The following is a 25,321-nucleotide window of genomic DNA, read 5'->3' on the forward strand; positions in this document are numbered from 1 at the left end:
CCCCTAGATGCTCCCTCTTTTTGATCACATTGGGGTAAATGTATCAGTCACCCAGGGATAACAAAAGACACACGGCGTGACAAAAACAATATATTGATTTTTTAAACTATGCCAGCGTTATATCATGTCCTGTGTTGTGGTATTTAGAAACTTCTTAAAATAATTACGATCGTATTTCTACATCTTTGATTTTCTCTTTCTTCAAGTTAATCAATATCTGTCAGAGGCAGCAGGACGGATAGGAGAGAAAACGTATCAAGATTAGCAGAATTTTAAAACGAAGTCGATGATCTTTTCAATCACCATTCCGGGAATTCTGTTACGTAATTGTTTTTTACGTAGAGGATCGATCAGTAAGATCGATGTTTAGTACATGGCTGGGGTTCCCAGTTTTCTTCAAGTCTGATTAGCTTACCCGAAATTTTAAAATACTTAATTCGTTATTTCTTCCATATCATGCTATTAACAATACTATTCATGAATAGCTATGCGTTTAAAGGAAATTGTAATATCAAAGATATTTTTGTGAATTTTTTTATCAACACGTCCTGTATTGCAACAAACCTTTTTTTATCATGACACTTAACAAAACATGAAATTGAGGAGGGAAGAACTAATACAACTTTACACAACATGGTCATAAGAAAGAAACTCACTATTACAACATTTACAAAATTTCACTGAAAAGTTAATTTACTAATACACATTTACACGACATACTCTGCTACCATTTAAAGCGGTTTATTAAGTGAAAATGTTATGGAATATATGCTAAAAAGTATTTGAAATTTTCCCAGATAGAGACATAGTACCTTCCCTATCAGCAATAGATAGATTTAATGTATTTTTCACCTTCTGATTTTTGACAGCTTATTCAAGACTGTTAACAAATTCTTCGGCTTATATTTGTAAGTCCTTTGCCATATCGGTAAAACTCACATCCTGAGAACATCATACAATTACTGGAAAAGTTGATGCCAACCAAGTTGTAGAGACTTAAGGTTTCTTGATCATTTAATGATAATACTAAGCATATACATATTAGGGTTTAATTCCTTAGATTATACAAAAGTAATAATTAAGAGAAAAAAATAATTGATTCGTGTTTTCCCCATTATTTCAGGGTTTTTCCCGTGAAACGATGAACCAAAAAGAACATCATCGGTGAAATAAAATATTCATTAGTCGTAGTTGACTGAGCAAAACAGGTGAGAGGTGGGAAAAAATTAAAGTATGTAATTAAGGGATGTATATTAAAACTTGTTTATAGTAACCTCCCTAAAAAAGACAATGTAGATTTGTATTCATCATCTTTATTTCCTTCCCCCCTGGGAGGTTAAATTAAGAGTAGTTACAGGGTTAATTTGCATCAATATGCATGAAATGAACGATTAAAGACACTATGAATGGACATGTAGGAAGGATGCCATATAAACAGTTGGCAGTACAGTCAATTACACTTTTGTCGACTGAATGTCGCTTTCATCAAACGAATTTATAAAAGGTATGCGTTGACGATTAAATCGACAGGTTTTGCAGGTTACATTGTAAGCATATATACACTTAGTTTTAAGACAAAACAAATATCACACTGTAGCTAAACGAGGTGATTTAGTCACACTACAGACGTTCATTTCTCTATCGTTTCCTGTACTTGGAGACAGGTCATGACATCAACTTGTTTCAATTTTCAATTTGCTAACTATCATCCACACGTTGGAACATGGTCTATTTTCTCCTTTTGAATACACTGTATCCACATCCAGGACGTGACAGGTAGACTGGATTCACCCAGGTATAGATAGCGGTGTGGTCGATGAAACATAAGACGCTCATCCTCCTGAAACAGGTGGTCTTATTCTTCTTCATCTTTATCAAGGTTTCCGTTTACATTTTTGCATAGGTAAGGCAGGTAATACTTTTCGTCTGTTAACACTACGTTTTTTCAATTCCTGTTTGAAACAAAAAATCGCTTGTTTAACAACCGGTGTAAACCTACAAACATGTTGTCCAGTATTATTTCTAGAGAAAAAATGCAGTCCAATCTTTTTTCTTTTTTCTTTTTGCATTGGAACCTTTCAAACTCTTGATAAGGAGAGGGATGCGGATATACCTCATTATATTGGATTCCTAAACTGATTTGAACCACTATAAACGACATTTTATTGCGTAGTTGTTCAGTCTTTAACTAAACATCTTACTACCCTTCGTAGTACAATAAAGCCAGGGACCGAGGTCTATAAAGATGATGTTTACTCAAGAAGTGGAATTAATGGAATGTGGATTTTTGAAAATTTCCAATGATTTTGTTTTATTATTAATATTGAAGGTCCGCTCATAGAAAACATTTCTTCTATATAGATTTTCCGCTCTTACTACTACCTTTACCCATTCCAGACTTCGGTCTCGTGTAATGAGATATATATCTTATCCAAGAAAGGCGAATGGCATAATAAGTACATAGCTGTTAAGTAAACAGGGGTGTATTTCGTTAAAACATACGAGCAATGGTCATAGAATATATACAGAAGAAGAAATCGTGGAAATAATTGAATTTCTGATCGACAAAATCTTTGTTTACTTTGGGGACCAGATCCTCAAACACACCACTACCGTATACTAACCAATGGAACAAGCTGCACCCCTCTTTTGGTAGATTTACTGTATATATGAGCGGGCTATATTGAAAAATTTATCAGAACAGTTATCAGTGACCTTGCAAGTATTTCAATTCCACACTTAGGTATATATATAAGTGTCTTGTCTTTCTTAAGTAACAAAAAAAAAAAAAACTTTATTGACCATGTCGATCAAATATGCCATGTAGAACGTGAAATCAAGGACATAACAGACTCTTCAACATCCGCAGCTTACAGGAGTCTTTACTTATACAGTAACCAGCACGAACAGTCTTTCTTTTGTTACTTTTCTATTTCTAGATAGTAACATCCCTGCTCCTCTATACATGTCCATGGGGGCTCGGTATGGCCGACAGCATGATCTCAATGACATAATTATTGTGGTATGCTGTTTGCCATTCTCGATGCTTGTTGATTTGTTCAGTGGTTCTCTTTTCACCACCCTGACACTCATTTTGAGTATGTGACACAACACAGATTTGATTGGAAATGTGGGTGTCGCCGAAGAAGCAGAATACCTAGTTTTATTCTTCTTGTACTTTTTCAAGAATATCAGTACAAATCTGTATTTTATGTTGACATTTTGGCCCTGTTTTATCGATGATAAGTAAAAAAAGGTTATTATGTCGGTATTCTTTACTGCTCCTGTTCTCCTTTTATCGATTTTTCGTCACAGATATGATTTCGTTTACACGTTGGGTTTCGCATTTTGTAAAGTCCCTGTTTTTGTAGAATTGCTATGTTTATGACATTTTGAATATAAGTATGAAAAGGGTACAGAAATAATGCACAATACATATCAATACCGCTTTTCGGCATTTAATTAACACCCGATGCAGAAACCAATAACACTATGTTCCTCCTGTATATGTTTTGTTGAAAAACTAATGTATGTTGAAAGAGAAAGTAGATACATTGAAAGAAATGCTGCAGGTTTTAGCATCATTACAATTCTCACAAGAAGAAGGGAGTTATATGGACGTTGCTCAGCCAATTTAATACCATTTTCTCCCATCATTCACATGTTTGTCTCTCCAGTTTGACTTGTTCGAAAGGTTTTGTCATCCCTAGGGTGTGATTTCTCAGCAAAACCCTAGGGTATGACAGATATCACGTGTTGGCAAGAGTACATTGACGTCATGGCAACAGTACAAAAACATCTTGACAACATTGTGTTGGATATTTTATGTTTGACGGGAGAGAAATAATCATCCACATCGATTATTTTGCAGGCCAAATACTTATTTTGGCAAAATGTTAATTTAACAAATCAATTCATCCAAGAATTGATGAAATGCAATATAGAAAACAAAAAAAAACCCATTAACTTCATTTTTTTACAAACAAAGAAATACAATCAATATATATTTTCTACTATGTAACAAGAGGCGCAGATGGCCTGCACCACTCAACTGGATATTTCAACAATCATGACAATATGCTCTCATAAAAAAAAATACATTAAAAATATTTCTACATTTTGAGCTTTCTGTCTGAACAATGGCTCAAGTAAAACATGGTCCTGCTAATCCTGTCAGTCTTATAGAAGAAGGATTTTAAATAATTGCTGTATTTTAATGAGTTTTAAAAGTATGATGCATCATGACATCCTATTCCAAATGGGCCCCACCTCTCCTGCCCCAAAGGAGCAACACTCTGATGCTACCAGATAATTTATTTAAGTTAACATATGAAGGAAGAGTATAGAATCGACCTGTACATTTGTCTAACAAACTAGGAAACCGAGGGTGATAGGGTACATTCACATTATTGTCAATACATATTTGACATACTATGACATTTCGAATAAAACTAACATAACTAGATAATCTATATTTGGCCTCGATGAATAGTATATGGACAATCGCATGACCATTTGACTTAATGCTTTTTTGTAGCTTTATAATGGCAGTATTCCATCATATATATATATTGACATATGATAACACAATAAAATGAGATTTTCAGTGTTAATTTGAGGAATGTATGTACGTAATAAGGTCAATACGGAGAGAGCGTATAAAGGTCGGTATATAAATACTCCTTAATGTGTGATACTATCACATTGATTGTTTATACATGAGAGAAGGCGCTAACGAGATGTTAATCCACAAACAAGATCAATTACATCTGTCAATTAACAACAAAAACTTTCAGCGATACGCTTGTAATAAATATGATTGAAATAGAGGACGAATCTATATCATTTAGACGCTTACGACGGTAGAAAGGCTATAAACATGCGTGATACAATTTTGAAAACTTTCAATGATTAAACATCAAAATGTTGAAGCAGGAACTTTTTATTGCGTTATTGTTACGGATTTCATATAAATCTAAATCTTTAAAGTTTTGCTCTATCAATTGGGGATTTGCTGCTAACACACTATCTAAATATAAAGGTGGCGTCATATAATGAGGATTCAACAGGCTCTGGAGGCATGACCGTGAACGTTCCTTAAGTATGATATGCATGTACATATATATATATATATATATATACATTGTAAAATCGACAAAAACAAAACAAAACAAGCAATCCATACGATTGACATTGCCAGGCATACGCTTTATGAGAACCTGTTATCCTTATTATTTCTGTTTATTTCATCTTCTTTTTATTAATTGAAAGCACGTTGATGAAAGCAAAGGAACACAGTCTGTAGCGGGATACACGGGTAATCTACACATAGTTTGTCATATATTTTCAAAATAAACTATTCCTTTCTTCACCTTGACCTTAAATAATATTTTGCCAAACAGGGACAATATAATGCCTATTATTCTGTGTCCTATTCTGTGTCTATTGTGTTCTTTATCCACAAGGGTACTCGTGAATTTATATACTGTAGACAGACACACAATAATATAAGATTATTCGGCGCTAATTAAATAAATAGGTGTAATAAGGAAAACACTGAGAGAGTGTGTAAAGGTCACGATAAAATACAGCCTAATGAGCGATACTATCATATTAATTGGGTATACATGAGAGAATGCACTGACGAGATCAATATCATTAATTGACATCATAGAGCGCCAGAGACACGCTTGTAATGTATACTGGTTTCGAGGAAGAATCCATTTGATTCAGATGCTTCCGAGGTATTTCGAACTGATATATACTATATAATAGAAAAGCTATATACTTGAGTGATGTAATTTAGAAAATTTTATGGATAAACCATCAAAATATATTAAGCGTGAAGTCTTTATTGAGCTGTTGTAAAGGTTGTAGGGATGTTGTATAACATGAAGAATTGGAAACGGCAAATACAAGGTAAAGCCCGCTTTTAAGGACCCTCTGCTTGCACGATCGATGAGAGAATTATAGCAAAACTACAAATCGAATTGATACATTCATTAGAAGGTATTTGAGTAATATATTGGTAAGGTACTCTCTTGTAATCCCCAAACATATTGATAAAGTTATCCAAGATCTTCTCTAGAATATAAAAAATACGGCCAAAGAGAAGCATATGCAGGAAAAGAACAATAAAAACAGGCATTCTTTGTATGACAATGTTGTGAGGCACTTCTGTTGTGACCAATATCGTTTTATTATCACATCGTAAACCTTGGATGATGTGAAAAGTGTCATAAATGATGTTGTCTTGTACAAACAGTAAATTATGAGCTCAGCGCGAGCTGTGATATCACGTGTTTTTGGGTCTAGCTGACCTTTCACTGTTCTCATTATATACGATATTTTTGATATAGAATAAAATTAATTGTTTAATTCTCGGTTATCCAAACCAACAAATTCAATTATGAAATATTGCAAATGAGTGATTTTATTTGAACTGAGGTTTTAACTTGTTATTGTGTTCCTACAGTAAAATCACGCAGTCTGATATTTAAATTAAATATGTTGTAATTAAGAAGTGGTAGTAGTTTTTGTCACCAGTAGCATGTGAAACGACAATGGGTACCGTACCGAGCTCGACAATTTATATCAATGATATCATTGTATGGAAATCTGTACCAAACCTACATGTCGTAAGTGTGTGCCTACTTTTAAATTAAAGTAAAAATATATAACAAATATAGAGTGTAGTAACCTAGTGAGTCCAGTTTCAATACAATGTCGTTGAACTGCTATACTTGTGTAAAAGGAAATTATACGGCATTTAAAAAACGAGTGCGCCATGATGTCTATATCGCTCACGTGACCTTTGATAATCGATACGTGTTCATAAAACATTTACATTTTACAATAGTTGATTGGGACGTCTCCTGGTCCACCGCAATAAACTACAAATGGAAGTACCAACAAACAAACAAACATACCAAAAATAAATAACTACCAATTTGAACAGTCCACCCTAACGTGTACCACTAGTTTGTAGTTGGAATATTGTCTTAAATACAATGTTCTTATATTAATGTAAACTTCCTCCGTAAAAGCATTTAAATGACGCGACAACATAGTCTCCATTACGCTTGATATTACTGAGTACCTCGCCTGGCATCACTCCAGCATACTGTTACAACTGTAACAGGGTTCCGACCGGGAGATGGAGTGTCGATAATATGTTATTTAACATACAGAAGAACACGTCATTTCCTAGCATGTAAAGTGGAATACTACAGGTGTAGAAAAAAATCAAATAGATTCGGTTGCAAACACGCTCTAAACAATGACACCCCCACTTCACTGTTCGATGTCTCTTCTGCCCAATAAACACGCTCCTATCTAAGACAGCTTGTCTGCCTTGGATCAAGTGGCGTGAAGAGCAGCAGAGAAAACCAGAACTCAGTTAACGGATACTCCGTTAGTTTCTAAAACGCCAAAAGGCAGACAATAAAGATGTTTTAGGTTTACAATCTTGGTAAACGAACTTTGAATATGTCCCTGTTTTCTGAAATGCATGACGTGAAACTAACAGTATGATATTACAAGCAAGGTGCTGGAACTAAGATGGACATGGAGACTGGGACAAAACCTAGTGGCTATAACTAGGCTTTCTGTGCCTTAACAACCAGAAAAACATCGATATCAGTAATAGCTACATCTGGAGTTGACAATCAAATCTTCACAGAACTTCTTCTGGTATATGCTTATACAGTAGTGCGTTCTTTTAATTTGATGCGCCCGAGGAAAATTAGATTTAAATTATTTCGTTTGTTTAAGATCCTTACGAAATTGGTCTTTGCAACAATCCATTTCATCTTCCGAATTGTCCCTCTGCACAATGTGTCGCATTTTCCAAATTACAAAATGGAAAGATATGTTAGTAATTAAATTGTTTTATTTAATTCGAAGTCGATGTACGTGCTTTTGTATCGAACCTGATCTAAAGAAAAAAATGCCATGCAAACAATGAACACAAATCTTCATTCTTCGACTTTATTGTCTTTATTGAACAAAACGGAACCCTGATTTCGAATTGATTATCTTAATGATAATTATGGTCAAGATGAAATCAAGCAACACCATAAATTCGAGGGGAAATCCGTAGCTTATAAATTAAATGTGCAAATTTGCATCTCTGTCTGAAAGTTTTGTCTGGTTATGTTTTGTATTTTTAAACGTCCGATCAACAGCTATGGTCATTTAAGGACGGTCTCCCCTGTGAGTGAGGTACATGTTTGTGGTGAGTGTGCGGATTCTGGGAGGTAGCGGTATGTTCGTGTTTATCGTCTTGTGGTAACGTAGGACTCATTCCGAACACCAGGCAACAAAACCCAAAGCTTTCCTCACATGGGCGAACACTCAACTGAAGGTCAAACGTCATGCAGGGTCAAGCTAGACATTAGGGGGGAGGAGGGGGTAGTAGGCATAATTCTTACTTGTAAGAAATGTAGTTAATTGGGTAAATTGATAAATTAATTTGAAAACTATTTTCCCTTGATATTTCCCACAGTGTCAAATATCTTGTAAGCTAAAGCATCCCCTACCTACTGATTTTACATGTCCTAGTTGATTCTATGCCCATTGACTTGTGTCCATTATCACGATTTCAGTGACATGGTTTTAAAAGAAGACATATTACACTTTTAAGATCGACGTTATGGTCTAATTTGGAAATATTACATGTCTTTAAAGAAGTAGTGTTATATGGATACAAAACCAAAATTAAATTACTGAAATAACATTAGAAATATTGGAAAACAAAGATTTTTTTTGAAAAATATGGTTTAAAAGTAACACCCATACAAAAACTTTAGAATTAGCAAATTAAGGGAAATCCAATTTTTAATCGAAAGTGACGTCATATGAGCAACACACATATGAAATTCGCACATGTTAGTGTGAGTTGCTTGTTGATATGTCTGGTATTTTCGTTGTCACAATCCTAACTCTTATTTGAAATAGTGACTAAACGCAGATTTGACCTAGATTTATATGAAGGGTGTCGTCGATGAAGCATATTCTTGCATATTCTTGCATATTCTTGCGGTGCACTTGGTCTTATTCTCCCTGTACTTTTTTTCGAATCTCCATGCAAATTCCTATTTTTAAAAATAGTTTGCCCTTGTTTAATTGATTTTGAAATTAAACCATTGCTTCTTAAAGATATCGATGATTTTTGATCTTTTCCTCACACATTTCTGTATGCACAATTCTCATTATACTGTATGGGGAAATATCGGAAATACGCAAAATAGGAAAAGATATTCTTTTCTCATTTATTTCACAGAATATATTTCATGTTTTTTTTCTGAAATATTATTACAACATTTCATCGAATCGCAGGGAATCATAAACATTAATTCAAATTGGCTGAACTAATTAATTCACGAGCTGTGAAATGTTTGTGGTATTAAATTAAATTGATCATTCTATGATTTACAATTCTGAAGCTCAAGTATGTTGAATTATTGGATCAATAATTCAGATGTATCTGTAAGTTTTATTAATGGTAGAAGGTCTGTATGCTGTCTCGAGATGAGTGTAGCGATATTGGTTCTGTGTCGAGACTCATGAATGCATTAAGGTTGTTTATCCGTGGATAAAGGCTGCTAGGTCTGTGTATTGACTCGTGATTGCAATAAGCCTGCAGAGTCTATGTATTGACTAATTAGTGTATGTTTTGACTCATTAGTGTATTAAGTATGCTAGATTTATATATTGACTCATTTCTTTATTAAGGATGCTAGATTTATGTGTTGACTCATTAGTGTATGTTTTGACTCATTAGTGTATTAAGGATGCTAGATTTATGTATTTACTCATTACTTTATTACGGATGTTAGAATTGTGTTGACTCATTACTTTATTAAGGATGTTAGATTTATGTATTGACTCATTACTTTATTAAGGATGTTAGATTGATGTATTTACTCATTACTGTATTAAGGATGCTAGATTTATGTATTTACTCATTACTTTATTAAGGATGCTAGATTTATGTATTTACTCTATTAGAATGTAAGATTTGTGTTGACTCATTACTGTATTACGGATGCTAGATTTATGTATTTACTCATTAGTGTGTTAAGGATATTAAATTTATGTATTTACTCATTACTTTATTAAGGATGTTAGATTTATGTATTGACTCATTACTGTATTAAGGATATTAGATTTATGTATTTACTCATTACTGTATTAAGGATGTTAGATGTATGTATTTACTCATTACTGTATTAAGGATGTAAGATTTGTGTTGACTCATTCCTTTATTAAGGATGCTAAATTTATGTATTTACTCTATTAGAATGTTAGATTTGTGTTGACTCATTACTTTATTAAGGATGTTAGATTTATGTATTAACTCATTAGTGTATTAAGGATGCTAGATATTTGTGTTGACTTGTGAGTGTAATAAGGATATCAGATATGTGTGTAAGGTACATTTATTTGTGCTGGCTCGAGGTGAGATTCGTTTAAGGATTTTTAGCAAAACAATCAAAAGCCTTTTTAACCAAAGTATATTATATATTGGGGAACCTACATGGAAGCGTGTTATACACAGTGACACATAGTTGGCGAAATGGTTACATACATTGTAGAGATATTACTAAATGAATATCATACATAGTGGGTTGTTATATTGTTCAACAACCAATCGACAACTGAAGCTATTTATTTGCCAATGCATGGTGTGGCCTAATCAAAAATATATTATATGAACACTGTAATGCATCATGAAATGATATATTTTGGAAAGAGGGGACCGTTTGAAGATTTTTATACGCAATGGAACGAAGAAATTCAACACATATTATGGACAGCGAACATTGGTATTTAAAGCATGGTACCTTACTGGTAGCGATTGGAACTAGCTGAAGCCATATAACACAGTGGGACCTAAATGAATGCATAATATACACATACATGTATATTCCGATTGATTGTCTATTGTAGACTGTAGAACCATAACGAAAACATATTACTGTTTGTGGAAACCCCTTTAACGACATACTCTTCAACCAGAAGGCATATTTAACAGAGTGAGACCTTATTTTAGGCATACATTAAACAGTAAGACTTATGTCAAGGCATGATATGAACAATGCGACATTGTTATTCAATGCATATTATACGCAATTGGATCTTATTGGATTACTGTATTTTAAGACATATTTTAGACAGTAGAATCTTAAAATCAAAGGCCTGTTTATATAGACATCCGCCTTGCGATTTAAAACAAGAAAAATATATTGTTTGGTACCAATGGTCTCATAGGCAATCATTGTTCCTGAATTTAATACACCAGTATCACAGATATGGTAAAACGCCAATAATTGGTCAAATTGGAAACAATAATCACAGATGACGGATTGACTTGTAATTTCCGTAATTGTGATTCAAGCGTCGGATTAAAATTTAGATGTCAATTACGTTTTAAACTTTATGTAATTTCCTGTTATCTTTTTGAAAGGAGTAATCTCTCTCTAAAGATGGTAATATTGCTTAAATTCTGCTATAACACGTCACAAAATACTAATCTTTAGTGAGCGTGTCGCTTTATTTTTAGATTTTTCATTTCACAGTAAAACTAACCATTTCGGCATTCAGTTCGATATTAATGATAACGGAAATTGCTTATACATTTTTTTGTTAATTCCTTGTTAGCTCAAATTTTTACAGTTTAGTACAGATTTACGTGGATTTTTAAACATTTACTTTATTTCCTTCGTTCTCGTCATAATGCCCCATGAACACAAAATCACCTCTAATCGTTTATGTAAACATGAACGCCAAACCACAAAATGCTGGGAATGTTTATCGTCCTATTAACAAATCAAAAGTAACTTGTGAACGCACTTACGGTAGTTTTTGGTTAGCAATATACATGTATACGACTTACCCAAATGATAACTTACATAAACGCCAAATGCAAAATCACGACTTCTCAAACCTTAATCATCCGAATAGACATTTTGCTGTAGAGGATGCAGCGAATTCTCCCTTACATACGGTGTTTACATATCCCAGTTGATTCACGGGGTTGTTCTTATAATCTGTGACAGATGTCTTATGATTACGGAATTAACTAAACAAGGTTTCTAGAGGTGTTGGTCGATGAAGATTATGACATCATAATCCCATTTGTAAATATTCAATTTACTTTTGTGGTATGAAGTCAGACGTATTTGATTCTTATTGATATGCCTAGAGGTTCTGTTTTCACCACCCTAACTCTCTTTTGATATTTGTGATTTTACCCGGATTTGACCTAGATTTGTATTGCGCCTGTCCTCGATTCGACCTAGATTTGTATGGCGGGTGTCCTCGATTTGACCTAGATTTGTATGACGGGTGTCCTCGATTTGACCTAGATGTATATGGTGTTATCGATGAAGCAAAAGACGCTTACTCTTCAGGAACACCTGGTCTTATTATCTTTGAACTTTTTAAGGAATCTTCATACAAATTTATATTTCTGTTTATAATTTGTTTGATTAATTTTGAGATTTAATTATGGTTTGGTTATTATGTTGGTACTATTTGTTGTTGTTATTAGACATGCGGTGCCGAAAGGTTTGGACAAGACATGCAATAGCATATCTTTATTCATAATGTATCTATATGTGCCAGACATGGCCCAGTTGTTCGAAAGGTGATTAGCCTAATCACTTGATTATTCAAAAATTTGTTTCTCCTTTACTTCAAAAACCTGAGTGTGTGCTTTTCTTAGAATAAAAAGGCAGAAAGAGACTGGTGAGGTTTATACCTGTTGTTTCATAAAATTTTGTCAAGTTAGTATTTCCAAAAATGATTTCATCGGAATTTCAAAATTGTTGTTAAACTATTTTAGTCTAATAACCTTTTTTAAGCTGGGCCCTGATGTTAGGTACATGTATGGTGATCCGATAACTTTATCAATATTTGATATACACATAATCAGGCTACCTATTTTGTTGTATATATGATCGTTATTGATGTCCATCTTTATCGATTGACATGCTTCACTAGTGCAGTAAGCGGAGCTATGTAGTTTGGTTCTGAAGATTACAAAGCAGCCTTATTAATAAAACATGTGTTTTTAATGAACATTCATCGACACTGAATGCATTCCCAACTACCTTAAAACTACATCATCGCTGTATGTGCATTCAACCAAGTTTTTTGTTTTAATAATTCATTGTATATTGCCATATTTATTAGCGTTGACAATATCGCCCGTAATACAGAGCTGTTCTACTTGCAGAACGCTTGTAATGAAACAGGTACAACGGTAACATTATCATAGAACCTCATTAATGGCCGTCGGCTTACTTCTCTGAAGATGATTAGCAGGCTAAAGCCTACGTACATAGTTTTGGATTATTTGTTAATGTGATGGTGTGCGTACAGGTAGTTTTGGATTATTTGTTAATGTGATGGTGTGTGTACAGGTAGTACTGTAGACTATTTGGTCATTTCAGTCTTTAAGGAATATCAGCAGAAGAAATCATAGCGTCAACAAAAGGTATGTACTACATATATATCAATATTACTGTAGCAACGTAATAAACTGTTTGTATACAGAGATAATTGTAACAACGTGATATACTGCAAGTATACTGAGGTAGCTAGGAACGTAATGCATTGTCTGTATACTGAGGTAGCTAGGATCGTAATGCATTGTTTGTATACTGAGGTAGCTAGGAACGTAATGCATTGCTTGTATACTGAGGTAGCTAGGAACGTAATGCATTGTTTGTATACTGAGGTAGCTAGGAACGTAATGCATTGTTTGTATACTGAGGTAGCTAGGAACGTAATGCATTGATTGTATACTGAGGTAGCTAGGAACGTAATGCATTGTTTGTATACTGAGGTATCTAGGAACGTAATGCATTGTTTGTATACTGAGGTAGCTAGGAACGTAATGCATTGTTTGTAAACTGAGGTAGCTAGGAACGTAATGCATTGTTTGTATACTGAGGTAGCTAGGAACGTAATACACTGTTTGTATACAGAGATAAGTGTAGCAACGTTATATACTGTTTGTATACAGAGATAACTAGCAACCTAATATACAGTAACGCGATATGCTATCTGTATACACACATAATTGTAACAATGTAATATACTCTTTGTATACTGAGATAACTAGCAACGTAATACACTTTTTGTATACGGAGATAATTGTAAAAACGAGATATATCGCTTATATAGCGAGGTAGCTAGCACCGTACTATAGTGTTTGTTTACTAAGATAACTAGCACCGTACTACAGTGTTTGTTTACTAAGATAACTAGCACCGTACTATAGTGTTTGTATACTGAGATAACTAGCACCGTACTATAGTGTTTGTATACTGAGATAACTAGCACCGTACTATAGTGTTTGTATACTGAGATAACTAGCACCGTACTATAGTGTTTGTTTACTGAGATAACTAGCACCGTACTATAGTGTTTGTATACTGAGATAACTAGCACCGTACTATAGTGTTTGTATACTAAGATAACTAGCACCGTATCATAGTGTACTTTAGTGTTTGTATACTAAGATAACTCGCAACGTAATATACTGTTAGTATACTGCGTTAACAGTAGCAAAGTCATAAATGTACTGTTTGTATGCCGGGATTATTTTCATATACTAATTCGTAATTTATATACACTATTGATATACTACTTGTTTAACGAGGAGATAAACATCACTTACAATGCAATATATAGTTTGCACAATGAAGTAATCGTTGCATATTTATAACATATGACATATTTTTTTTTTGCTCTAAATTGATAAGAGAAGATCAAAGAATTATTTATCTATTTATTTTTTATGAGGCATTTTGTTTGGGTCATTCAAATTCAAAATTATTTTTTTATTTATGCAAGGCAATCATTAAATTACTGGCAAATATATACAAATGTTTTATAACAGCCAATGTATTGGCTTCATCAAAGATCCATAATCGATATCCTAGATGCAGTTTTATACAATGTTATACACTTTTTGTGTACTGAGATGTAAATATATACATTATAATACTATTGCATGGTTTCTGTATTGTAATTCGTATTACCGACATGAAGTACCTCATTCACTATATCTATGCTAGCAACCGGAGATAAGCGAAGCATTACCAAACATATACTATATAAACTAATGTACCGAATTGATAAAAATTCTAGGAGGGCAATAGCTAAATACAATTTATGTTTACTAAACCGGACCACTACTAACCTCAAAAATGGGATATACAATATTTACCATGTGATATCAAATCTCTAGTGCATGAGATACTACGTCTGCACTGTCCTAGATAAAATATGCCCTGTCATATACAATTTTAATCCTGTTACCTACGATTACTTAATAGAAAGAGTAGTTACCAATTATTCTTCATTATCGCGATCTTTCAAAATAGCGAATAGTAGGAGGAAAGGATGCGGACTGCCTCGTTTATGTTGGATTCCTTAACTTCATGAGATTTCCTATATGGTTTATTGCCGAATCGTAGTTATTCAACTTTATGTATGCGTCTAACTAAAGGCATGAAGTCGCATTTGGATATAGTAAACGCGAGAAGTGGAGTAATTTTTTCATTTTTTTCATTTTTTTTCTTTTTTTTTTCATTTTTGAAAATACCATCCCCCATTCCAAACTAAGGGAACACCTTTGTACTATTGTGATGGAAGATTTATTTTTCAAGAAAAGTGAACGGCGTTATAAGTACAGAGCAAAGGTATAAAACCTTTGGGCCAAAAGCAAATACACCGAAGATGAAATCGTGATAATGATTGAATTTCTGATTGGAAAAATCATTGTTGAATTTGGTGACAAGATATTCCAAAAAAATACTAACTTATTATGATTATTTTGAAGAATTTATCGGATAAGATAACAGACACCTTGTAAAGTCCTCCAATTTAATCTATACATAGATATATATTCATGATGTGATATCCTTAAATAATAATAATAAAAAAAAAGTTGTATAAAGGACATACCCATTAGAACTTGAAATCAAGGACACTACAAACTCTTCAAATTCAGACGCTAACCTTGATCTTTACTTACAACATTAGAACACCTTACAACTAAGCTGTATAAAAAAGAATCAGATTAATTTCCAAAATATTATTTATAAATATACTAATAATTGGCTTTTCCCTAGTGTTTACTTTTTTGTCCTATTGTTTTCCTTTGTCCTAGTGTTTTGGCTTTGACCTTTTGTTTTGACTTTGTCCTGTTGTTTGGCTTTGTCCTAGTGTTTGGCTTATTCCTAGTGGTAACTTTTGGCCTTGTGTTTGGCTTTGCTCTTGTAATTGGCTATGTCCTGGTGTTTGGCTTTGTCCTAAAATGTGGCTGTGCGCTAGTGTTTCCCTTTTCCCTTGTGTTTGCCTTTGTCCTGTTGTTGGGCTTTGCCCTTGTGATTCTAGGCTTTGTCCTAGAGTTTAGCTTTTTCCTCGGTTTTGGTTTGTCTAGTATTTTGCTTTGCCCTTGTGTTTGGCTTTGTCCTGTTGTTTTGCTTTGTCTAAGTGTTTGGCTTTTCCCTTGTGTTTTGACTTTGCCCTTGTGTTTTGGCTTTGACCTTTTGTTTTGGCTTTGTCCTGTTGTTTGGCTTTGTCCTAGAATTTCGCTTATTCCTAGTGTTTACTTTTGCCCTTGTGTTTGGCTTTGCTCTTTTGATTGGCTTTGATCTTTTATTGGGCTTTGTCCTAGAGTTTAGGTTTTTCCTAGTGCTTGCCTTTGCCCTTGCGTTTAGCTTGGTCCTCGTGTTTTGTTTGTCTAGTGTGTACCTTTGCCCATGTGTTTGAGTTTGTCCTAGTGTTTGGCTTTGTCTTGTTGTTTTGTTTTGCCCTAGTGTTTGGCTTTGTCTTAGTATTTACCTTCGCCCATGTGTTTGACTTTGTCCTAGTGTTTGGCTTTGTCCTAGTGTTTACCTTCGCCCATGTGTTTGACTTTGTCCTATTTTTTACGTTTGTCTAGTGTTTGCCTTTATCCTTGTGTTTTGTTTTGCCCTAGTGTTTGGCTTTGCCCTAGTGTTTGGCTTTGTCCTAGTGTTTGGCTTGGTCCTAATGTTTGGCTTTGTCCCAGTGTTTGGCTTTGTCCTAGTGTTTGGCTTTGTCCTAGTGTTTGGCTTTGTCCTAGTGTTTGGCTTTGTCCCAGTGTTTGGCTTTGTCCTAGTGTTTGACTTTGTCCTAGTGTTTTGTTTTGTCCTAGTGTTTGGCTTTGTCTTAGTGTTTACCTTCACCCATGTGTTTGACTTTGTCCTAGTGTTTGGCTTTGTCCTAGTTTTTGGCTTTGTCCTAGTGTTTGGCTTTGTCTTGTTGTTTTGTTTTGCCCTAGTGTTTGGCTTTGTCTTAGTGTTTACCTTCGCCCATGTGTTTGACTTTGTCCTAGTGTTTGGCTTTGTCCTAGTGTTTGGCTTTGTCCTAGTGTTTGGCTTTTCCCTAGTGTTTGGCTTGGTCCTAATGTTTGGCTTGGTCCTAATGTTTGACTTTGTATTAGTGTTTACCTTCGCCCATATGTTTGACTTTGTCCCAGTGTTTGGCTTTGCCCTAGTGTATGGCTTTGTCCCAGTGTTTGGCCTTGCCCTAGTGTTTTGTTTTGCCCTAGTGTTTGGCTTTGTCCTAGTGTTTGGCTTTGTCCTAGTGTTTGGCTTTGTCCTAATGTTTGGCTTTGTCCTAGTGTTTGGTTTTGTCCTGGTGTTTGGCCCTTTTTTAGTGTTTACCTTTTCCCTAGTGTTTGACTTTGTCCGAGTGTTAGGTTTTGTCCTAGTGTTTGGCTTTGTCCTAGTGTTTGACTTTTCCCAATGAGTGGTTTTGCTGTTTTACACTGCCTTAGTGGTTTCATCCTGATGTTTTTACTCTAAGTCGATGTTGTTTTTTTATACTGTTTGACGGTGCCTCAGCTTTTAACTTTGATCTAGTATCTGGTTTTTGTTTCAGTGTTTATTTTTCGGTGTATCAGTGTATTTTAAGTTTTGTATAACCTCAATTATCACGGTATCGATTTTTCTCGAGCGCAGGAAAATATTTTTTTCAGCTGACGTTGCTTAAGTTTTTTTTTCCATTTTCCCTTATTAGCAAATCATGAAAGCCTGTGTATCGCCTGATTATGTATCGAGCATTGCCCTTCGTGACACTGTTCCATCATACAGACGTTTTCATCATCCATCTATGTATCTGCGGTTACACAGTCCTATCTAGCGACTACGTCTCCAGAAAATTCAATCACAAGTCTTGTCAGCGTATACTATCTTTATAAAATTGTTTCCATCATATTTGATTTCGATTAAAGGTATGATTTCGTCATCTTTGATACGTGCCACTAATTGTCCTGACTTCGAACTGCCATGATTTTATTGATTAGTTAAATACTTCATGGTATATATAGATAATTTACAATTGAAAAATAGGGAACTGACAATGCGCCTACCTCCATTAAGGTCTGAAACGGTTTCTCTGCCTTGAGATGGCCGTGACTTCTTTATCTATCAAGAGCCCACCATCGTTCTTTAATAAATGCTTTCTTTGTAAAATCCCAAAGTAATTGAAGATCGGTATATGATGATAGTATCGAGAGTCTGGTACCAGGCACTGGAATAAGAGCCTAAGGAATTCTCCTCACTATTTCTAATTATATAAAACGATTACCGAGTTTCTTGTTCCTGCTTTTAACGACAACACGAACAAAAAATCACACGTGCAGAATGATGCATGTGTGTTTGTGCGCGATTGGTTTTTCATGACATAAATATTGTACATATTCTACGACATTAACTTATTGTGTTATTTAATCATCTCCGGCTGCTATATTGTAGATGTCATGGAGCAGTCCTGTGACAGGTTGATAGGACATGGATCTCAAGCTCATTATTACATAAGTCTTCTTGAGTTGTTATAAAAACAAGGCATTGATCCCTTATCATATGACGTTGATTTGTTGGGCGTGGTGAGGTAGTGCATAAGTCAGTTATCATAAGGCAGTCCATTGGTTGCTTAGTATCAAGGCAGTTCATTGGCCGGTTAATATTGAGACTGTTCATAAGCTTATTATCAATGAGACAGTTTATTGGTTGCTTATTATTGAGACATTTCCTTGGTCACTAGTATTGATGCTGTTCATTGGTTTTTAAGTAATGAAGTGGTTCATCGGTCGCTTATATTTAAGGATTGAATCTTGATTTGGTCGATTTCATGGGGTCATGAATTGAGTTGCTCTTGAGACAAATTTAATGAACTGCGAAGCAGTTCATGTTGAATTTGTCTCAAGAGGAACTCAATTCATGACCCCATGAAATCGACCAAATCAAGATTCAATCCTTATATTTCAATTGTTTGTTTTTTTTTTCGAATAAAAAAGACGGCTAGATATTAATGTCTCGAAGCTTGTGCAAGTCCAAATGCGGAAAAGCCCGAGGAGTTCCGGATTGTGCATGTCTAGTCGGTCGAGTAAAATAGTCCGCAATTTTAGGATTGAAAATAGCATTATTTTGTCAAAATAGAAGTATCTAGCATATCTGGTCTTTCATAGAATACAAGAATACATTATAAATTTGATAATTTTAATAATTATTCCATGTTTATACCAACAATATATAGAAAAAATGAAATCGTTCCACGGAAGGATTTTAACCTTGTATTCATACGCACTGATCAGTGTTAATCTGGTCAAATTCATGAGCAAATGGAACGGATTAAGTTTGGTAGTTTCAGTGAGTCCAACTTGAGTAGAAATTGAAATATTTAGTATTGAGGCAGTTCATTGGTTACTTAGTATTGAAGCAGCTCATTGGTTGCTTAGTATTGTGTCAGTTCATTGGTCGCATATATTTAGTATTAGGGTAGTTTATTTGTTACTTAGTATTGAGGCATTATATTGGTCGCATAGCATTGATGAAGTTAACATTATTTAATGTTACTTGTTCTTCAATGTAGCATTGGAAGTTCAAGGCCAAATTCCTCTTGTTCAAAATGTTATTTATAAATTCAGTTCAATGATCTACGACCGCACGATGAGTACTTTATATTGCTTAACAAATACCCACAGTTCACATAAGATAGGTTAAAATATCATTACTGTATGTCATTTTCGGTACTCGTGTCTTTAAAAATAAAAGTTCACGTGGCTCCGTATGTATAACCGGTTCCGTTCATCTGGAGAGTCAGGGAACAATAACATTTTGTCTAGAAATAAAAGGTGTTAATCAAAATTAATCTAATTAATTTTTAACCAAGCATTGAATGAGATCCATTAGCGATAGGAAATAAATTCTAACTTTGTTGTAAGCCAGCATACAAAGAGTTAACGTATTTATCCCTGTAAAAATGATAGAGCGACCTAGAACGTTACGCCAGGAAATGCAATCACGGAAACAGTGGCGGCGACAATTGGCGCCTGCAATGCTGCGATGCCTCACTAAATGTCCCTTCGTACGGATGTTACAAACACCGCCTTTCTTACAGAAATTCTGACATACGGGAAAGATGACAATATGAAAAACACTCTGCTCTTTTTACGGTAATGCATGTGTTCGTATGTTCCAGATGTCTGTGCCCTTTTGGGTATTGGTAATTGTAATGCTGTAGTGCAAATTATGCATCGAGTTTACAACATCAGTATTCGTATACGTGCGTGGCTTCAGCGTGAACTCGGCTGACGTCGATATATTACTGGGAAATGTTTGTGTAGTGGACCCACGAGAGACGCCTCACAAAATAATAATTAACAATACTACAAAAATAAATAATAAAATACCCTTTGAGAGCGCATTTTACATTGACATATGCCTGAACACGTGTTTCAGTTGGGCCTGACATGTTTATTGTTGTACGATTCCCGTTGCGAAGAACGGGTAGTGCACACAGATGAAAAGGTCGCAAATTGGTGCGTACATAGTGCTGCCATACTGTACTGCTTGTGGACACGGTAGTATCTTACACCAGAAAATGTGTTACAGTTTAGATGTACTTTGATTCTATTCTAATGTTTATAGGTTTTTCGGTCTTTTTAAGGTCATGTAACACACTACCGATAAACCGGCATACCAAATCGACTTTAGGAGTGACAGGGCCATTTACAACAATGTAGGAGGCTAGATTTCTATATCAATGGCACACTGATCGTTTTCAATGTCCGCAATTTGCCGTATCGCACGGTTGTGATGTCACTGTTTAAATATTCTCATTGTCCCGTTCCTTTGTTAGACTGAGTTCCTTATTTTTGTTTGATGGAGTGCTGTACTACTAAAAATGTTCTCTACATATTAGAGCTGTCAAATTCGTACTAATCCTAAATTCTACTTATAGAACTAAACATATTATATACAAGAGAAATATGATGGCCATGACGATGAAGAGGATTGTGATGGTTTAGTTTATTTTGTTGAAGTTGAACCTCCTATTAACAACCAGGGTTATTTAAGGACGTGCCAGGTTTTGGAGGTGGAGAAGAGCCGGAGTACCCGGAGAAAAACCACCGGCCTACGGTCAGTACCTGGCAACTGCCCCACGTAGGTTTCGAACTCGCAACCCAGAGGTTGAGGGCTAGTGATAAAGTGTCGGGACGCCTTAGCAACTCGGCTACCGCGGCCCCCCTCTTGGTGATGGGATTGATGCTCACGTGGTAACAGAATTAGCCGTATTTCAGTATTTGAATCCTAGTGACACATTAAACCCTTGCCAGCTGTATTCGAGCCAAAATTGAAGGGATCCAGCCCGTGACAGTGTGAATTAGGCTTCAACATCGATTTCATTCGGAACAATTATTCTTTCATCTTTCTCGAAAGGAAGAAACCAATTTACGTCTGCAATTGAAAAGAGGAAGTGTCTTGTTCATTTCACTCAAAAACCAATTGTGTTGAAGATAGAAAACTATATGGTACCCCAACTGGAAGAATTTAATTAACCAACATACACTGTGTAGGCTATAATCATTCCAGTGTTGTTTACTAAAACCTTTATTACATTGAAAAACGGCAGTTATTGAGTTAAGTAATTATTTTAAATATTAATTAAACTGCCATGTGTTACCAGTAGCTTTAAACGGATGATCTCAATTTGCATGTAGATGATTATCGTGCACACATTGTATCATTTTTTAATACGCCTTAAAGGATTAAAACGGCAGTGCATAAGAACGTATGCGTATTTATGTCAATTCTACAAAGCTGTATACATTGGTGGCGGTCCTACTCATCATTAATATCATTGAATTTAAATACCGTATTAAAATATGGGATATGCTATCATATGTGAATAGCCACATTTGTTAGTAAAGCGTGCCAATTAGCATTCCTCGCGGGCTATAGGTCGTTTCTAATTAATATGATAATAAGCATTGTCATGTAGTTATGTTGATGTGTCACAAGTTTGACCAACTTACACGAAGCCTTAGAAAATATTTACCTCTTCTTCATACCAGTGGTGGAAAGAACACTAGTACGATATAAGGTAGCTAGGATACAATGGGTGGTCGGGAGGTATCACTTGCATTTCACCTAGGAGGCCGGGGTTCGATTTCCCGCAAATATTGAGTTAGTCTGGCTCTTTAGAATATTAAAATCATAGATAGAATTTACCTGTATGATTTTGGTCTTCAGGATATGTCTGATTTCCAGGTATCAAACTAAGGGGAGATAATCTAGTATTATAATTTACCTGATAAATTCTTAACAAAACCATGGTGGCCAGTCTACTGCAGATTATTTGTTCATGTCTTGTCCTCGTGTTATTGATTCTGAGATAGAAATACGGTTCCGTTACTATATCGGTATTCGCTGTTGTCATTGTCTTCTTTGGCTATTTACATTGTATGATAACAATGGAATGTACATCAAACCAAGTTTATATGAACGTTACACTTATCAATGTAGGGCACGCATATATCCCTGTCAAAAACCCCGTCATCCTGCGCCAGTTCTCGTATCGTAATCCCCAGATACAATTTTCTGATTGTACCGGAAGTGGAAGTGGAAGAGAAATGGAACTCAAGCACGTGTCCTTACAAGTCTCGCGCTATTTCTTATCTTACTATTATCGGACATTGTGTATAGGATCTCATCACCGGAAACAAGCTGTGTTCAATATCTTTCCTTGGGCATTTTTGTGCCGAATAAATCGAATGGTTTCTCTAACCTCTAGTGAATCTTACATCTGTGTAATACATCTGTATCTTGTATGTGCAGTTTCTCATTCTGCTATTTCTCTGGAAGTTTGAGGGTACACTTATGTAATGGTATTAATCTGAATTTTAAAACAGGTTATGCTATTTATCCAATATTTGACGTATGCTGAATTAATGCCGATTTTGGTATTTTACCTGTTAACATTTAGTATAGTTTTGCCATTTTTCTATAAACATTTGAGTATAGTTTTACTATTTCTCTATAAACATTGAAGTAAAGATTTGATATTTCTCTATAAATGTTTAAGCATAGTTTTGCTATTTCTTTTTAAGCATTTGAGTATAGTTTTGCTATTCCTCTATAAACATTTGAGCATAGTTTTGATATTTTTCTTTAAACAATTGAGTGTTGATTTGGTATTTCACTATAAACATTTGAGCACAGTTTTGCTTTTCCTCTATAAACATTTGAGTGTTGTTTTGGTATTTCTTTATAAACATCTAAGTATAGTTGTGGTATGTCAATATAATGTTTAAGTATAGATTTGGTATTTCTCTATAAACATCTTGAGTGTAGATTTAGTATTTTTGAAAAGAAATTGAATATAGATTTGGTATTTCTATGAACGTGTGTGTACAGTTTTTGTATTTCTCTATACCCATTTGTATTTCTCTATATCTCAATAAACTTTTGGGTATTGTTTGAGTATTACTCCGTATATTTGGTATTCCCAGAGCGTTTGAATGCAGGTTTTGAGTTATTTATATGAACTTTTGAAACTAGTTATGGTAGTTTATGGTAATTATGGTATTTATGTGAATAACGTACACGTCATCTGATAAAGTTATATATAAATCTCGTGTGACAGAACGTTGTTGTGAAGAGTCGTTCTAGAGTAATGTACCAAAATTATACATATTCGTACATGTTCGCTGTTTTGTTTTTAATGTATAGCATTTCCATATTATTTTCGTAACGTTTTCACTTAAACGATCAGGCTCTAGTTTCATCAATATCTAATATCTTCAATAAATTACTGAATATCCTTACTTAAGGAAGTTCCCTTGACTTAAAATTTCCTATAGGAAAGCATTATTGGATCAAACGGGAAAAAAATCTTAGTTATGTAACATTTCTTATACCCTGTAATGATTTCCTATGGAAATTATAAGTGAAGGTATTTGCTTACGTTAGGATATTGATGAAGCTATACAAATGTACTACGGATCACTGTAGCTTATATTAGTATACATGTATTAATAATCTCAAAGTATATATACAGATTCTGAACTTGGGTGGATACCGTACATGATATATTAACCAGTACAAAGGTAAGCCTACATAATGTGTATACATACGTGTAAATAAACATAGTTAACAGAATTAACTGATTGGTATCAAAGGTCAGTTTCCATGACACTATTTCCCGTCTTTCAGGTCTGTCGCCACTTGTACACACAGCTCAGACTTGTAACGTGTAACGTGTACCTGCTTCATCACAACTGCAAGATCCTGGATTCAGCCTCCGCAACCTCAGACATATAACACACCCGCGGCTCACTTCTTCTCATGCTGTGTCCTTCATTCTATGATTGAGTGCCAATGTACATAACGCTAATCCCAATACACATCCTTTATATGTGCGATGTGTGGATTCGGAATTTCTCCTAAGACGTGGATTACTTGGTTTTGTGGTCATTTAATACCTTATATGGATGTCACTAAGAATGTGTGCCAACGCACGTGATAGTTTCCCGTTTGAATGTCTGCCTAAAACGTAAGTAAACTTAGATTTTATTACGATTAGTTTATTTGTAATACTCAAATTATATATATATCTATATTTTTATTTTCATTTGAAACTTTTGCCTTCATTATATGTACAGTGATGTTAATTGCTTGGCTCAGCTGATGCATACCTAGGCTTTGGAATATTTATGAGTACTGTATATCAATTTATTGTCTTTTCATATTGCCAACGTAATGCCATTTGAAAGAAGAATAGCACGTGTGATTACACGTGTTTTTTCTAATTAATGACGAATTGAAGACTTATCCAAATTTTACCCAAACGAAGACATTTCGAACCTCTTTGACATTTTCACGAGATGTGACTAAAGTGTTAAAGCAAAGGCATGAGAGGATATCATTAAATACATATGTGTATCATGAGATCTGGGATATTATATTAGCGCTTGTATCGTACGATTTAG

General features: G+C 34.7%; 2 protein-coding genes across 2 annotated transcripts in view; both read left to right on the forward strand.

Moving 5' to 3' along the window:
* The window catches only part of LOC117325946, a 231,364-nt gene that overhangs the window by 80,248 nt on the left and 125,795 nt on the right, over nucleotides 1-25,321 (forward strand). Inside the window, exon 2 of the mRNA XM_033882476.1 lies at nucleotides 24,546-24,885. The gene's annotated coding sequence lies outside the window, so the exon portion shown is untranslated. The remainder of the gene's footprint in view (nucleotides 1-24,545; nucleotides 24,886-25,321) is intronic.
* On the forward strand, nucleotides 17,056-17,796 carry LOC117326517 (cytochrome c oxidase subunit 3-like). The gene has a single exon (XM_033883273.1). It carries the CDS (start codon nucleotides 17,056-17,058, stop codon nucleotides 17,794-17,796), a length of 741 nt encoding a protein of 246 aa, XP_033739164.1.

The sequence above is a fragment of the Pecten maximus genome, chromosome 4 (assembly GCF_902652985.1).
Source record: "Pecten maximus chromosome 4, xPecMax1.1, whole genome shotgun sequence".
Lineage (NCBI taxonomy): Eukaryota > Metazoa > Mollusca > Bivalvia > Pectinida > Pectinidae > Pecten > Pecten maximus.